This window comes from Gadus macrocephalus, chromosome 20, assembly GCF_031168955.1.
Source record: "Gadus macrocephalus chromosome 20, ASM3116895v1".
NCBI classification, from domain to species: Eukaryota; Metazoa; Chordata; class Actinopteri; order Gadiformes; family Gadidae; genus Gadus; species Gadus macrocephalus.
This window is the reverse complement of record NC_082401.1, coordinates 22710759-22728242: the sequence shown is the minus strand read 5'-3', so window position 1 is coordinate 22728242 and position 17484 is coordinate 22710759. Positions and strand designations below refer to the sequence as shown.

The window sequence follows — 17484 nt, the reverse complement described above, 5'->3', positions numbered from 1 at the left end:
TCGGAACAATGAGGCGTCGGAATTACGGCATGGCACCCCACAGCTGCAGGAACCATGAGTGATTATACAGTGCGGCAAATTCTTTAGAATCGGAGTCTATTTGAGATTAATCCCGCAACTGTGACCAGGTTTCTGTGGAAAGCTTCATCTGCTCTGAAACGCCCGCATCCGTCGGTCAGATCTCGATGACCAGTTCGAGCAATTCTTTCGCAGCAATCCCTTATGATTGGCTCTGTCATACGTTTTTCTGTCTCGTTAAATAAATAGCTGTAGCATTGTAAGGCGCATAGTGGTCTGGTATAAAAAATATATTAAATAGCCTAATGGTTAAATCAATTCTTTAGTTAACAAGAACTCCCTTATTAACACAATTAGTAAGTGATTACTAGACCATAAGTAAACTGTTAATTAACTGTTTGTTAATGTTAATGAATGCATTTACTATTTTTAATTAATTGTTCAGTTCAGTATGTACCCTTGTTGTAAAGGGTATATGTGTTTCTTGTCAGGTCAGACTGACCGCAGCAGGTGCAGAGGCTCCTGAAGTAGCTATATATATTAAATATATTAAATAGACTAATGGTTAAATCATTTCTTTAGTTAACAAGATCTCCCTTACTGTAGCGAACACATTAGCGAATATTAACACAATTAGTAAGTGATTACTAGACCATTAGTAAAATGTTAATTAACTGTTGGTTATGGTAATGAATGCATTTACTATTGTTAATTAATTGTTCATTAATGTACCCTTGTTGTGAAGTGTTACTAATATGTCTCTTGTCAGGTCAGACTGACCGCAGCAGGTGAAGAGGCTGTACCATCTACACCTCTGACTTCAGTTTCAACTCTGGAACCTGCCATCTCCAGAAATTCTCAGATGACTCCTCCATCGTGGGCTGCATCAGTGAGGACAGGAAGGACGAGTACAGAGGTGTGGTGGAGGACTTCGTCAGATGGTCTGAGGAGAACCACCTCCAACTCAACATCGGCAAGACCAAGGAGATGGTGGTGGATTTCCGCCGGAAGAGGAAGCCCCCAACCCCTATTACCATCCAGGGGATTGAAATTGAGACGGTGGACTCGTATAAGTTCCTTGGAGTACACATCAACAATAAACTGGACTTGTCTGACAACACAGAGACCCTCTACCGGAAGAGTCAGAGCAGACTCTTCCTCAGGAGGCTCAGGTCGTTTGATGTGTGTGGCAGGCTGCTAAGGACATTTTATCTGTCTGTGGCAGCACGCTGTTCTTTGCTGGGGCGTGCTGGGGAGGAGGCATCAAGGCTGGGGAGGAGGCATCAAGGCTGGGGAGTCAAACAGACTCAACAAGCTGGTTAGGAAAGCCAGCTCTGTTGTGGGACTTGAGCTGGACAGTCTGGAGGTGGTGGTGGAGAGGAGGATGAGGGACAAATTCAAGTCCATCCTGGGCAACCCCTCCCATCCCCTCCATGCTGAGCTGTGGCAGATGGGGAGCACCTTCAGTCACAGGTTGATGTTCCCCAGGTGCAAGACGGACCGCCATTAGGCTGTTCAACAGTGCCTGATGATTGTTTGTGTGTGTCTATGTGTTTGCATATGCCTGTGTGTGTGTTTAGGTATATGTGTATATGGATCACCCATCATGATGTTGGTTCTGTTTGTCTTGTTTTTGTCACTATTTCAACTATAAGCGTCTACGTATGCAATAGCACTTCGTATTTATTGTATTTATTGCATTGTCATTTTATTCTGTGTCCTTCCACTGCTGCTGGGCTGTTTTTGCAACAAACACATTTCTCCTAAGGGGGATTAATAAAGTTGTGTCTTATCTTATCTTAAGTAGCTGGTCTTTAACAGTAAACCATACCATTCCGGCGTTCAAGTTTATTGTCCCTAAAAGGGAAATTGTTTTGTAGCCAGGGTCCCAAACTTAATTGCACAACAACAATACAAAACATAAAGGCACCGACAGGAGATCTGATACAGTGCAACAACAGTGTTTTCTAAAATAGGGCCTTTTTCGCCAAAGCTTGGGCGGCAGTCCGGCCGCCGTCGAAGCCGTCCGGCTGTGGCCGAAGCTTCGGCGGCAGTCCGGCAGCTCAGCTCCGGGAGTACCTAGGTCATTTTCTCCTCCATGTCTCCTCCTCCGGACTGCCGCCGATGCTTCGGCGGCAGTCCGGCAGCTCCGGTTGGGGGAGCTCGGCGGCAGTCCGGCAGAGAAAGGGATTGCACTCCCGGAGCTGAGGTGCCGCCGAGTTCCCCCCGCCGGAGATACTCGTCCGCTGTTCCACAAAATCTTAGCTATGCTCTGATTGGAGGGGAGCAGGGAAGTGGGAGGTAATATTCGAATGTGCCCCCTTCCTATGTAGGAGGGTGCGCCGAAACTGACTCGCTCGTTTGGTAACTGTAGGTCGGGTACTTTCAGAAATGCATCACACTCTAAAAATCCTGTACAGACTTTTTTCAAAGTTGGTATGTGTGTGGGCGCACCGGAGACCCTAAACAACACCCCAAACCCCAGGAAAAGGGTTGTTCTCATAATATGTCCCCTTTAAGCACGTACCTCTGTTCATCTACAAGATTCTAACTATCAACACACTCCCAAAACATCAACCACTCATGCCGCACACCCGCCCGAGCTACGCTGGTTTGTGTCACACAGTTGCAAAGCTGGTTCGAGTTACAGAACCCTGTTTTGTACTTTCTGAAAGTCTCCCGCCTACTTGCTGGTTGGAATAAAGTTACAAATGATTCAATGACGCTTTTGGAGAAGCATCTGCATTGGTTTCCAAGCTGAATTTGTCATCAATAACAGTTGTTGTTATCATTGTTCCTATAGCCACCATCTGTGTCAGCACGTTTCATAGAGAATAAGAGAACTCTTTTTGTAACCGACGACCATGTCTTTGGTTTCAGAGCTGCTGGTCTCAAAACTGTGCGAGGGCCGGACTTGGGGGGCCGGGGGCATGTGGTACCTCATGCTCTTCCAGAAGGTGCTGTTTGCGGATAACTTGGTGCACACATGGTACCTCGGCGAGGCCCCTGGCCACCTCAGCGCGCCCTGTGTTCTCTTGATGTATCGCACGGACTCGGGGAGGGCCGTGTAGTCCACAGGACCATCTGTAGCAGAGCATAGCATAGCATAGGTTAGCATAGCATAGGTTAGCATAGCTTAGCATAGGATAGCATAGCATAGGTTAGCATAGCATAGAATAGCATAGCTTAGCATAGGATAGTATAGCATAGGATGGCATAGCATAGCATAGGTTAGCATAGCATAGAATAGCATAGCATAGCATAGGTTAGTATAGCATAGAATAGCATAGCATAGCATAGGTTAGCATAGCATAGGTTAGCATAGCTTAGCATAGGATAGTATAACATAGGATGGCATGAGCATAGTATAGAAGAGCATAGAATATAATCCATGATAAATACAAGACATTAACTCAGTAAAATTCAGCTTGAAAAAACAAGTTTGAAACAAAGTACATTTCACTAGGGCACACTCTGAGAAGAGATACGATGCCACAGTATGCTCGTTGATGGTAAATGTGGAAACTACTTTCAATTTAAGACACTAACTGAGGTAACGGGGCGATCACCTATTTCCACCAGGATGACCCGGAGTCCTCTTTGGGTCAAGGCATCGTACAGGCCCACGCTGTGCTCGTAGGCCAGTTGTGATGAGCTGGGGTGGACGGGTGATGTTTCAGAGTCTCCCTGCCCGGACAGAATGAGCACCAGTCGCCGGCTCTTGCTCACTGCCTCGGCGATGACATCATGCAGCGCTGAACAAGCATTAGAAAAAATAATCTCACCCAATGCCACATGGTTTTCTGTATATGGTGATGAAGTGATGAGCAAACCATAGACAACCGGATAATCTAGGGTCAATCAACATTGAAAAGATTTAGTTTCCAGATTTGCTCATCGGTTCATGAACATTTGAGGAGGAAAACAGCATACTGCCCCATCGTGTACATGTTAATGTGTCGTGGAAGTATAAAGGAAAAACATTAAATCGTGTTTCACAAACGGCCTGACAATTGAATCAATTCTTAAATTCACTCTGTTACTATTATACACTGATCATATAAAGTGTGTGTGTGTTATTTAATGACAAAAGTAAAAAGGGAGTCTGTGTAAATTGGAGGGGTTTGAAATTAGTCTTTTTATAATTTGGTGTGAATGAGGGCTTTAGGCTTTCTGTTGAACACCATGGTGTCTGGTATCAGGCTCATTCTTCTGACCCCTGACCTTCTCCGGGAGAGTCGTCCCGTCCTCGGATGAAGAGGCTGAAGCCGTGCCCCTTCTCCAGAACCTCGGGCAGGACCTTGAGGGCAAAGGTCACGACCTCGGACGAACGACCCTCACCGCCGTACTGATAGCTCACGTAGGCGTCGTACAGCATACCATCTGAGACAGACAGACAGACAGACAGACAGACAGACAGACAGACAGACAGACAGACAGACAGACAGACAGACAGACAGACAGACAGACAGACAGACAGACAGACAGACAGACAGACAGACAGACAGACAGACAGACAGACAGACAGACAGACAGACAGACAGACAGACAGACAGACAGACAGACAGACAGACAGACAGACAGACAGACAGACAGACAGACAGACAGACAGACAGACAGACAGACAGACAGACAGACAGACAGACAGACAGACAGACAGACAGACAGACAGACAGACAGACAGACAGACAGACAGACAGACAGACAGACAGACAGACAGACAGACAGACAGACAGACAGACAGACAGACAGACAGACAGACAGACAGACAGACAGACAGACAGACAGACAGACAGACAGACAGACAGACAGACAGACAGACAGACAGACAGACAGACAGACAGACAGACAGACAGACAGACAGACAGACAGACAGACAGACAGACAGACAGACAGACAGACAGACAGACAGACAGACAGACAGACAGACAGACAGACAGACAGACAGACAGACAGACAGACAGACAGACAGACAGACAGACAGACAGACAGACAGACAGACAGACAGACAGACAGACAGACAGACAGACAGACAGACAGACAGACAGACAGACAGACAGACAGACAGACAGACAGACAGACAGACAGACAGACAGACAGACAGACAGACAGACAGACAGACAGACAGACAGACAGACAGACAGACAGACAGACAGACAGACAGACAGACAGACAGACAGACAGACAGACAGACAGACAGACAGACAGACAGACAGACAGACAGACAGACAGACAGACAGACAGACAGACAGACAGACAGACAGACAGACAGACAGACAGACAGACAGACAGACAGACAGACAGACAGACAGACAGACAGACAGACAGACAGACAGACAGACAGACAGACAGACAGACAGACAGACAGACAGACAGACAGACAGACAGACAGACAGACAGACAGACAGACAGACAGACAGACAGACAGACAGACAGACAGACAGACAGACAGACAGACAGACAGACAGACAGACAGACAGACAGACAGACAGACAGACAGACAGACAGACAGACAGACAGACAGACAGACAGACAGACAGACAGACAGACAGACAGACAGACAGACAGACAGACAGACAGACAGACAGACAGACAGACAGACAGACAGACAGACAGACAGACAGACAGACAGACAGACAGACAGACAGACAGACAGACAGACAGACAGACAGACAGACAGACAGACAGACAGACAGACAGACAGACAGACAGACAGACAGACAGACAGACAGACAGACAGACAGACAGACAGACAGACAGACAGACAGACAGACAGACAGACAGACAGACAGACAGACAGACAGACAGACAGACAGACAGACAGACAGACAGACAGACAGACAGACAGACAGACAGACAGACAGACAGACAGACAGACAGACAGACAGACAGACAGACAGACAGACAGACAGACAGACAGACAGACAGACAGACAGACAGACAGACAGACAGACAGACAGACAGACAGACAGACAGACAGACAGACAGACAGACAGACAGACAGACAGACAGACAGACAGACAGACAGACAGACAGACAGACAGACAGACAGACAGACAGACAGACAGACAGACAGACAGACAGACAGACAGACAGACAGACAGACAGACAGACAGACAGACAGACAGACAGACAGACAGACAGACAGACAGACAGACAGACAGACAGACAGACAGACAGACAGACAGACAGACAGACAGACAGACAGACAGACAGACAGACAGACAGACAGACAGACAGACAGACAGACAGACAGACAGACAGACAGACAGACAGACAGACAGACAGACAGACAGACAGACAGACAGACAGACAGACAGACAGACAGACAGACAGACAGACAGACAGACAGACAGACAGACAGACAGACAGACAGACAGACAGACAGACAGACAGACAGACAGACAGACAGACAGACAGACAGACAGACAGACAGACAGACAGACAGACAGACAGACAGACAGACAGACAGACAGACAGACAGACAGACAGACAGACAGACAGACAGACAGACAGACAGACAGACAGACAGACAGACAGACAGACAGACAGACAGACAGACAGACAGACAGACAGACAGACAGACAGACAGACAGACAGACAGACAGACAGACAGACAGACAGACAGACAGACAGACAGACAGACAGACAGACAGACAGACAGACAGACAGACAGACAGACAGACAGACAGACAGACAGACAGACAGACAGACAGACAGACAGACAGACAGACAGACAGACAGACAGACAGACAGACAGACAGACAGACAGACAGACAGGTATTTTCATAGCACCAGTTATTGAAGTCCCAATGTGTTAGATTAAGACCCAGAACAGTTAGTTGGCAGTTGACTTTCACAAAGTAAAAAAACAAAAAAGCAGGTTCTGTGCAACTGTGTGACGGCAACCACAGATTCTCGGAAGGCAATTTGGGAGTGTCTTTAAAAAGTTTATTGTAACCAAGTAGAGGTATGCCCGCCAGCAACAGTATTCCACTATTTGTAGAATATAAGTAATGGGATTTGATGTACAATACTTTGATTAAATAGAAGTATTTGTCTATATTGCACATTTTATTGTAAAAGCGTCTTTGAGTGTCTAGAAAAGCGCTATATAAATTCAATCCATTATTGTTGTTATTATTATTCCTCACCCTCCAGGGATATGAACAGCCGTTTCAACCTCCTGTAGGCCAACACCAGCTCCATCCTGAAGAGCATCCCCAGAGCCAATGCTATCCCCAGCAGACACACGGTCAGGGGGGCCAGCACACACACATAGAGACCGCGGTGGTCCGCTGGGCACACAAAATGCAACTTTTAGCCCTGGGCTGACGTAAGCCTTCGGATAATGTTAGCCCTGGGCTGTTGTTAGCCTGTATGCAGAAAATGCGAAGCAAGTAGAGCGGAGACTATACAGTAGAGCCAAGACTGTAGAGTAGAGTACACTGACAAACAGTACAGTAGAGACTGTTGAGTACAATAAAGTACAGTAGAGTAAAGAAAATGGAGTAGATTAGAGTAGATTACAATATAGTAGGAGTAGGAGTAGGAGTAGGAGTAGGAGTAGGGTCAGAGGAGGTAAGAGAATACAGTAGAGTCTGTATAATAGTGTAAATAGTGTGCAGCGGGACAGAGCCTTAAGAGTACAGTACAGTACATTACAGAAGCGATAGAAGGAAGAGTAGAGTAGAGAAGGTAGAGTAGAGTACAGCAACATGAACAATATTTTCAATGAATTATTGTACCCATGTAATCCAAAAATAGCCCATTAGGGGAACTACAAGTTATTCACCTTTTCGTCAGTGCTTCACAAACAGATCATGGCTGCTGCTTCAGAATGCTATATTCATGTAGCTCAAGTAATTTTAATATCAAATACATAATAATGTAGGAAATATACTTTTTTTTTTTACTTAGACCACTGAGAACACAGGCCCAATGTCTCATAATCTGCTTAAGGTGCTGGCGGGCGGCGCAGAAGTGCAGAAGTTGTGTCTCCCGACTGCCCACAATGTTTTCGAATTCTCAGGGGTAAAATATTTCCAGACACACACCCAAACTAGGATACTCCGTAGGGATGTTTACGCAATTGCCTCGGAGGCGCACCCAAATTGGTCGGAATGGGAGGTGGGGCCAGCCGCATATGCCAGAGCAAGGTTACACACAGACGTTACCATAGCAAACCTCTGTGTGTTCCCTTATCCGATTGGGAGAGCTGCCAAGCTGGTTCCCGGCCTTTGAGCCATCTTCCCTAACCTGGAAAACCGTTTTTATGATCTTCCCATTCCCCGTTGCTATTTTTTTTTTTTTACTTTGGGTAACTCCCTTTTTCACCCTGCATGTGTTTGCATGCCTGAGAGTAGAGACAAAGGAACAGAGGCAATAGAGTCGAGAGTGTAGAGTAGAGAGATAGTAGAGTACAGTAGAGTAGGTACAGTGGAGACTGTAGATTATAGACTGCACAGCGCAGACAGTAGAGAAAATATAGTAGAGCAGAGACTGGAGTAGAGAAGGGATGGTAGAGCAGAGTAGAGACGGTGGAATAGAGGCTGTACAGTAGAGCGTATAGAGTAAAGACTGTAGAGTAGTGACCTTTGTGAAGCCGAAAGGTTCCCTGCCCCTGTCCTGCAGGGTTGAGGAGATGACAGCTGATTGGGATGTCGAGCAGCTCAGGGACCACCGAAGAGATGACCAAGGATGACATGCCATAGACAGCACCATCCTCCTCTGCACTGTGGAGAAACTCATACAATCAGTCACTCAGCATGAGTCTACATTCTACATACATACTGTATATATATATAATATATGTATATATACACACATATATATATATATATATATATATATATATATATATATATATATATAAACATACATATACACACACACACACACACACACACACACACACACACACACACACACACACACACACACACACACACACACACACACACACACACACACACACATAAACACTTTATATATGGACCTACTATTTCTGGGAATAGTGGAGATGTGGAGATGTGTTGAAATGGTGTCCGTTGATGGTCCAGTACATGTTAGTACCATCGTCTCTGGTGCCCAGGTAGGCCTTACAGCGCAGCTCCTTTCTGGAACCTACCGGTGTGGAGACCGCTGTTAATCCTGGATCTTTGATCAATCCTGGATGCTAGGGCTATCTCTGATGTTTAGTCTATCTTGGATGTCTCGTCGTTCTCATAACATGATAGTAACTTGGATGTCTATTCTTTTCTATTTTGTCTAAATATTATGGATCCACAAACTATATTGGATGGCTGGGCTATCTCATATGTTTAGGCTATTAGTTAATGTCTTGAACAAGTTTAACTTTGGTTAACATTAAGCAAATTGCAACATTGTTTGTCCGGCAATCCGTCATTTGATGAAACAAGTCAAGTGAAACTCTGGCAAAGGCAGTAAACTCTCACAAAAAGCTCTTTAGCTCTTTGTCTGTTGGGCCTCACAGACATTCAGATTAGATTTCTTAGAAGTAAAGTAAGTATTCTATGGTGCCTTAGTGCCATCACCTGAAGAACAACTAATTATCTTACTTCTTAGCACTGGCTAGGGAAGCCTGCTAGTCGTGCATTTTATAAACACCATTTCTTAAACTAGAAACTTGCAAAAGAATACTTGCCTATATCCACTATCTCCTTTGTCTCCACCTTCGGATACACCAACATGGGTTTATACAGGAAAGTTGCTTGAGGGGAGAGAGAGAGCTTGGGGTTAGGAGGTGTATAACGGAGGGGCAACAGGGAGGTGAGGTGGCTGATGGGTAATTTAGTTTACTGTTGCCGAGGGTGAGGTTGAGGGAGCGGGCAGCGGTGTAGTTGTTGCCTCCCAGAGACATGTGCAGCAGGCAGGTGTAGAGGCCAGCGTTTGTTCCTGAGTCCCTCAGGAACCTAAGGTCCCCCTTCTGTGTCACCTCCAGGTTTCCACCAGCCAGATTGACAGGCACACACTCCTACACACACACACACACACACAAACACACACACACACACACACACACACACACACACACACACACACACACACACACACACACACACACACACACACACACACACACACACACACACACACACACACACACACACATACACAAGTATTGATAAAAAGAGACAGAGAGACACACACACACACACACACACTCACACACTGTATACTACCGCAACACAACACAAACTTCACAAACGCATCAGAACATTAGTTTGAGCATACACTCTGTGTCCGCTACAGTCTAGTCTATGTCCTCTGTCTGACTGGGCTGACTCTGGCCCAGGCGGGGTCCGGCCCAGGCGGGGTCTGGCCCAGGCTGACTCTGGCCCAGGCGGGGTCTGGCCCAGGCGGGGTCCGGCCCAGGCGGGGTCTGGCCCAGGCGGGGTCTGGCCCAGGCGGGGTCCGGGGTCCTACCTTAAGCCACTCCACAGGGGCCGTACGAGACGTGCCTCGGGGGAGATCCAGTTTGCAGTGAAGAGGCCCTTGTTTCATTCGTTTGGACTCGACCGCAGCTGGGCACAGCTCGTTAGACACCCGCACCTCATACAGCCTCTCCTTTCTAGACAGAACAGGGTTGACATTATGTCAGTTCCTTCACTCTTATTAATCAAGTCAACTCTATTTTTGAATCAGAGCCACAGTCTCAAAGGGATTCACAGGCCCACGAGCCTGAAGTCCTCTCGTGATGTTGGAAGTTGGTTCCTTATTTGCAGTTCATTGAAACTTTCATTACATTACATTTCGGCAAAAAAAGGGACTAGAAGATCATAAAGACCAACAAAATAGTCACCTGTGGTATCTAGGGATGAGGGGACATTTGATGGATTCCGTGATTTCATTTTTTTCTTCAAGCCGTCAGTATTATGACTTAAACTGTTTTCATACAGGTGTCTTCTAACCTGTTTTAAAAGTGTTCAATCATTTTGGGCCACAATATGATTGGATGAAAATAGTATGTAGTAATAATAGGGAAAGGGAAGTCTGGGGCCCCCTGCTTGAGCTGCTCCCCCCGCGACCCGACCCCGGATAAGCGGACGAAGATGAGAGAGATGAAAATAGTATACTCAAACTGTTATTTCCAACCTGGCACAAAATGGGTTTTGATTTGTAAAGTGTGCATAAAGATTCAAGATCAAGTCTGGAAATCAGCTCTTCAGGGATTTAATCTGGATTTAACCACCAAGATCAAACATCTTAGTAGACATTATGCACCTCTTATGTAATAGTATATATACTTGGCCTTGCCCAAAGTTTTCATTGCTCAATACACCGCAAACCCCCTGTGCCTTAAACGGATACAGATCTTCATCAAATGCACACATGATTTTGTCTTTCTTTGGGTTTCGTTATGAGATAACTAAAGATGGCTACAGCCAAAATCTTTAATATGTGTTTATCCTATAATATCCTGACTCTGAATAATGAGCTGGGTTTTCGGTTGTGTATTTAGACATAAAATCCACATTGGGCTAGGCTCAGTCCATTCAGATTTGATTGATTACTTGAGATGCAATGACTACTAGGATGTCTGGCACTTTCACCACAAGTCTGAAAAAATCTGTATGATACCAGCTGTTTCTGTCATAATACTGAACGTTTTCCGAAAAGAAAAATGATACCTTTCAAATGTCATTGTATCAGAGCACTCAACCAAGGTATTGCTTACTGGGATCCTCACAAATCCAGACAAAGTCAAATGTTGCCGATATTGAAACCAGAATTATTGTGATTCATGCTGCCATAAGAAATATCCCTGTGTGTGTGTTGATGGCTGGCTTAACCGGTTTGCCTCCCAAAACCAAGAGGTAATAAAACTTGAAAAGGAGCACAGAACGATCCCTCCCTTCAGGAATGGATAGGGAATTAATGTTGAAGGCACCCAGTGCAACTTTCGAGGCTTAAAAATAAACATTCAATTTCTAGTCTTTTTTACACGTAGTAAGTTTCAATAACTCCATACCATTACATACCGACATTTAAGCAGCAAAGATGAGACGTCGTTGTGTGGTGAGAACTGATACAAAATCGATAACAACAACAATGCCTCCATTTTCTTTATTTTTTGTAACCTACAATAAATAAAGTAGGCTTCCAGTCAATGGAAAAATGGCTTCTCCCCACCGGCGATTGTTGTTGTTTACGATTTTCTATCAGTTCTCACCACACAACGACGTCTCATCTTTGCTCCTTGAATGTCGATATGTAATGGTATGGAGTTATTGAAACTTACTACGTGTAAAAAAGACTAGAAATTGAATGTTTATTTTTCATTGAATGTTTACATAAAGTTGCACTGGGTGCCTTTAACCATGTGCAGAAAACAGTTCTGCTGTTTCGTCATTCTGTTTTGACTGGTTTTGGTCGAACCATTACAAGCAGGGGTTTGCGTGTTACAGTCTGGGAAACGCCCCACATTACAGTCAGGGAAAAGCCCAAAATGAGATGAATGCATTTATTATGATCAGTCGAGATCCATGAATGAATAGACAGAGGGGGGACTATAAAGGTTATGAAATTACTAATATACAGACTGGAGGGGGACTACAAAGGTTGATAAACACTGAACTCCACGTAAGGGCTGTAGAATGTAGGCATACCTGTTGTGACAGATGTATTTTCCATCATGGGCCTGGACCACAGGGAGAAACCACAGCTCCGCATCTTTAACCTCCACCCCGGCAGGCAGGCTCGAGTTGCCCCCCCCTCTTTTCCATGTCACATTGGTATGACCCGGGCTACACTTCAGGATAAAGAAGCGCCCGACGCTCACCTTGTGCGTCTCTAGTGCCTTCTGGTGGCCTGGGCAAGAAAATATTCAGATTACTTTATTGATGAAGGACTTTATCACAATGTTAAAATCTGTCTGCTCAAGAAAATAGAATAAAAAGTTGCAAGGCTTATGTAAATAAACAGGGCCGACTCAAGGCATAGGCCATAAAGGTGGTTGCCTAGGGCACGCCATCTTCTGGTGGGGGCTGCTTGCCCTCAAAGAAAAAACAAATCCTAATTTTCATCAATGTCGGGCAAAACATAAAAATAAACTTTGTTGAAACATAAAGTTGTTTCAAACCACGATGTCTCGCCAAACAAAGTGTGTTCAAACAACTTTGTTAGAGAGAGTATGATAGTGTGTGTGAGAGTAGTAGGTTAAATTACGTATGAAATATGGCCTAGCCCTAGACAACCTCTCATATTAACACGCCACCATCTCCTTTCTAGAACTGTCAGCCAGAAGTGCATTCTTTTTGTCATTTGCCCGTTTAACATGTTTTATTTCACACCACAAACAGACACACACACACACACACACACACACACACACACACACACACACACACACACACACACACACACACACACACACACACACACACACACACACACACACACACACACACACACACACACACACAAAAACACACGCTATATATTCATTTCCACACTAACCTCAACGCACACATATTGTCAAAATATATATTTTTATCTGTATTGGAGTTCACATCTCAGAAGCTCTACCGCACACTCTCTATACCACTTTCTCTCTCTACAAGTAATGTTGATTGATTTTTTTACATATTTGATAATAAAAGTGTTTGTTTAAGTAATTTAATATGATCAAGTGAAAAAATATGTCTTTGTTTTGACACCATTGGGCTGTTGGATGTTTTTTGTCCATATTTTTAATGTAGAATGAGCTGGTGGTGTTGAGGCATTACTGGTCGGGTCTTGGGGGAGGGGGGGAATCCTAAGCTCATTTTGTGGCTCCTTTTGAACAGTCTCAATGTGCAATTGTATTTGGAAACTGTTTATGAAGGATTGTATTTGGAAACTGTTTATGAAGGATTCATAAGAAGGTTTTAAAAAATATTGCATGAAACAACGATAAAATATGAATTTCTTCTTTAGATTTGAATTAAACCGAGGTATTTAATAGACACTTAGAAGAGTACATTAATAGTTGTATTAAAAATACATTTTAAAAACAGTTGATTGAACATCGCATTTAATTCTGGTCACATGGGTCCATTAGTAATGGGTTTTATAATGCCGCTTTTCCACCGCACATGTAGCTCGACTCGACACGACTCGACTCGACTCGACTCGACACGGTAGCAGCACGGGTCGTTTTCCACCGCAAATAGTACCTCCTGGACGTGGGCTGGGTCGGCTGCGCGAAAGGGCCGTGACGTATTTTTGTACGCGACGCAAACAACACCTACGCAACCCACGCATGGACAGAACCCACATAACAACAATGGAGGACATCGATCGCATTACTATTATTAGCTGGCATGTTGAAGAAGTTGAAGAAGTGGAATATGTTGGCTGCGGCGCTGCTATGGCTGTTACCAGCATGGTTGCCATGTCGCTCTCGTGACTTCGTCACACTCTCTGGCCAATCAGTGGCCGGCCATCTGCCGACGTCACTTTTTAGCATCGGCTCAGCTCGCTTGGAACCTAGAGCGAGGCGGTACTAGAAAAAGCAGCCACTTCAGGTACCAGATACCATGTTTTCGCGGTTGAAACGCAAAAAATGCGAGCTGAGTCGAGTCGAGTCGAGTCGTGTCGAGCTGGTACCATGCAGTGGAAAAGCGGCATAACACTCTTTGTAAAGAACATTTAAATAATTTCCTTATTTTTCCCTTACACAATTCATTTCCCAGTGCACTAATTTAACAAAAGAAGGGGATCTTTTGAAATTGCTAGAATTATTTTGGGTCTAAGCGACTAATGTGGATAAAGATTTTTGTTATTTTTGTTATTTTTCTTTTGCCACTGCCAGGCTCAGATTATATTCTTGCATTCGATTGGAAAGGATCCCTATAGAGGGGTGTACGAAGATTCCCCCCCCAAACAATCGGGCCATAGAATAAAGTCTATTGCATGCACATCATGTCCTGCATGTGTTTAAACCATGCTCAAGCAAAGTTGCATTGAGATTGAACCAGTGTTGACCTCATTCATAGTCGTGGTATTATTGCTGAGGTATAGGGCTTGCAATATCACACCTGTTCAGGGTTCAAAGGTTGATAAATCAGTTAAGACCTCTGCAGCCAACCTGATTGAAGTGTAGAATGAAAACCAGAAGATCTGGGAGAAAATCTCACACATTGTTAAAAGTATTATATTATAACATTTCCCAGACACACCCCTTTCAATGTTAGGTCAGATCAATGTCTCACCAATTCAAATAATATGACCATACTGTGTGCAAAATAACATCAGTATTCCCAGTATGTAAAATAACATAATTATACTAATATGTGTGTGTATCTTTCTGAGAGCATGTGTTTCCTTTCTTTCAACAATAAGCTAATAGTAATAGTTATTGCCCTATTCGTGTTAGTGTTGTATGTATGCCTGAATGTGTGAGGATAGTGTGATATTGTGGACAAAACACATCAATCAGAATTAACAAAAATAACACAAAACAAGTCCTCTGACATCTGATATCTGGTTTTGGTTCATGACAAAAAAAATTAAATCTTTTGAGCATTCAAAGACAATCTTGCATGTAGGGTAACACATGGTGTTTTCACATATCTTTTTAATATCTGAATACTAAACATCAATTGATCATAATTGAAACAAATGCAGGACATGCATATTCAATATAGGCTACTTTATTCACTGATTGCCCATATTGATTAGATGGGCGGGGAAACCTTCTAGAAACTTGGGAAACCATGACTATAATCTTTTTTATCCTGAATTGCATATCGCAACTCAGGTAGCATTGTTGAGTTTTCATGTTAGGTTGGCATCCAAGAAGATCTTCCGAATCCAACTCACCAACATAGCCACTAGGAGGCTTCCAGTCACACGCGGGTTCAAAAACAAATAATGAATAAATTCACATTGTTTGTTCATTCGTATTACTACTTTACTGTAAAGTATTGCCTTATTAAATGTATAGCCTACTAAAGAAATCGACCATAACTAATAATCAAGAGAAACTGGCTCATAACATGCTTCAAAGTCTTCTACCACGAAAATAAAGCCCCTCTTCAGCCCGCAGCCACAATGCATGCACCAGTTGCCGCCTTTGCTGCAACTCTGTCGCGTCCTTCTACTTTTACAGATATACAGTCGCTGTGTGAGCTATAAACAAAAGGGTCGTCTTGGTTAGGGTAGCATCGGAAATGAATTGCGTAAAGTAAAAGCAATAAAAAAATAATAATAGGCCTACGGAAAACAATTAACCAAAGAAATTATTTAAACCTCCGAAGGAATTGACTAATTTAACCAGCAGTCAATGCATCATTTTATAAATCGGAATAGCAGTTCAATAATGATTTGTTTTAGCCTACGACCCAATCTCAATGAACCGAAACCAAAAAATGAAGCACCTGTCTTACCAAATAACGTTTGAGATCATAGTCCAAGAAAAAGTGTCAACTAATCGACCTATTATACTTTGTGATCCGTCGATTTCATATACATTTAGATGTAGCTATGGGTTAATTTAGGTATGGTTTATTCGGATAACAAAGGTCTTGGTGTGCCGCTGCTTACCGTCTACGAGAGGCGGCTGCGGCCCCAGCACCGCGGCCAGGTAGAGAACAAGAAGCCGCCCGCAGGTCATGTTGTCCTCCGTCTTGGATGGCAGAAGGCAGCTTGAGTTAATATGTTCTTGCTCATTATTATCTAATTTATATATTAGGCCTACTATCCTTTGAGAACGATTTAATTAATAAGACTACCAACCCAATCATGGTCGCCTACAATACAAAGCCAAGGAAAATCAGCCAAGTAGCCAGAAAGGAAGTTAAAAACAATTGCAGAAGGACTTGAGAAAACAGGGAGGGAACACCCCATGGTTCGTTTAGGCTATAGACAAATGTGAAATATCGTATTATATAATTATATGAGATAACAGAGTAGCGCAGTGGCTTCTATAGAGCACATCATTAAATAAGGTGTAACTTTCCTTATATATCAACTTTGGTCTTTATATCTAAAGATCTAATTTTATCGTAAATATCTAGAAGATAGCTCAGCGATACAATATTAGAATCCTAAAACTCTAAACAACTCTTCGGAATATGTTAAGTGCGTCTTACTTGAGGTGACGCAGAGTTGGCAATTCGAAACTCTTCTGGTTTCCTCCTCGTTTCTCCACCACCAGCCTGAAACCAGGTTATAACCATCTCCCGCCCCTGATCTGACCTAGAACCACCACCCCAAACACCTAGTTAGCCTTGCTTTCAAGTGTGGTTAGTATACAAGGGCTTCACAAATAACAAGTAGACCTAGTTCTTGGGGCTTCCAACTGAATCAGGTTTATGCTTCGCTTAGGGTTATGGTATTTTTTTCAAAGGGAAATTCACAGAATGGGGAAACATTTCTATTGAAACAGGAAATTTCCCTCCCGCCCCCTTTCTTTACATTACGTCCAGTAATCACGAGCCACAGAGGAAATAAATGCAC

General features: G+C 43.9%; 1 protein-coding gene across 1 annotated transcript; it reads right to left on the bottom strand.

The window, feature by feature from the left end:
* Positions 1–1839: 1839 nt before the first annotated feature.
* Positions 1840–17366, bottom strand: LOC132448327 (interleukin-1 receptor type 1). Its single transcript, XM_060039491.1, has 13 exons — positions 17118–17366; positions 16570–16651; positions 12651–12852; positions 10468–10612; positions 9841–10015; positions 9672–9751; positions 9021–9196; positions 8614–8753; positions 7174–7316; positions 4243–4408; positions 3588–3773; positions 2480–3102; positions 1840–2430 (listed from the first exon to the last, which is right to left on the bottom strand). The coding sequence occupies exons 1-12, from the start codon at positions 17202–17204 to the stop codon at positions 2834–2836; spliced, it is 1851 nt and encodes a 616-aa protein (XP_059895474.1). The 5' UTR covers positions 17205–17366; the 3' UTR covers positions 1840–2430; positions 2480–2833.
* Between the last annotated feature and the right edge of the window lie 118 nt (positions 17367–17484).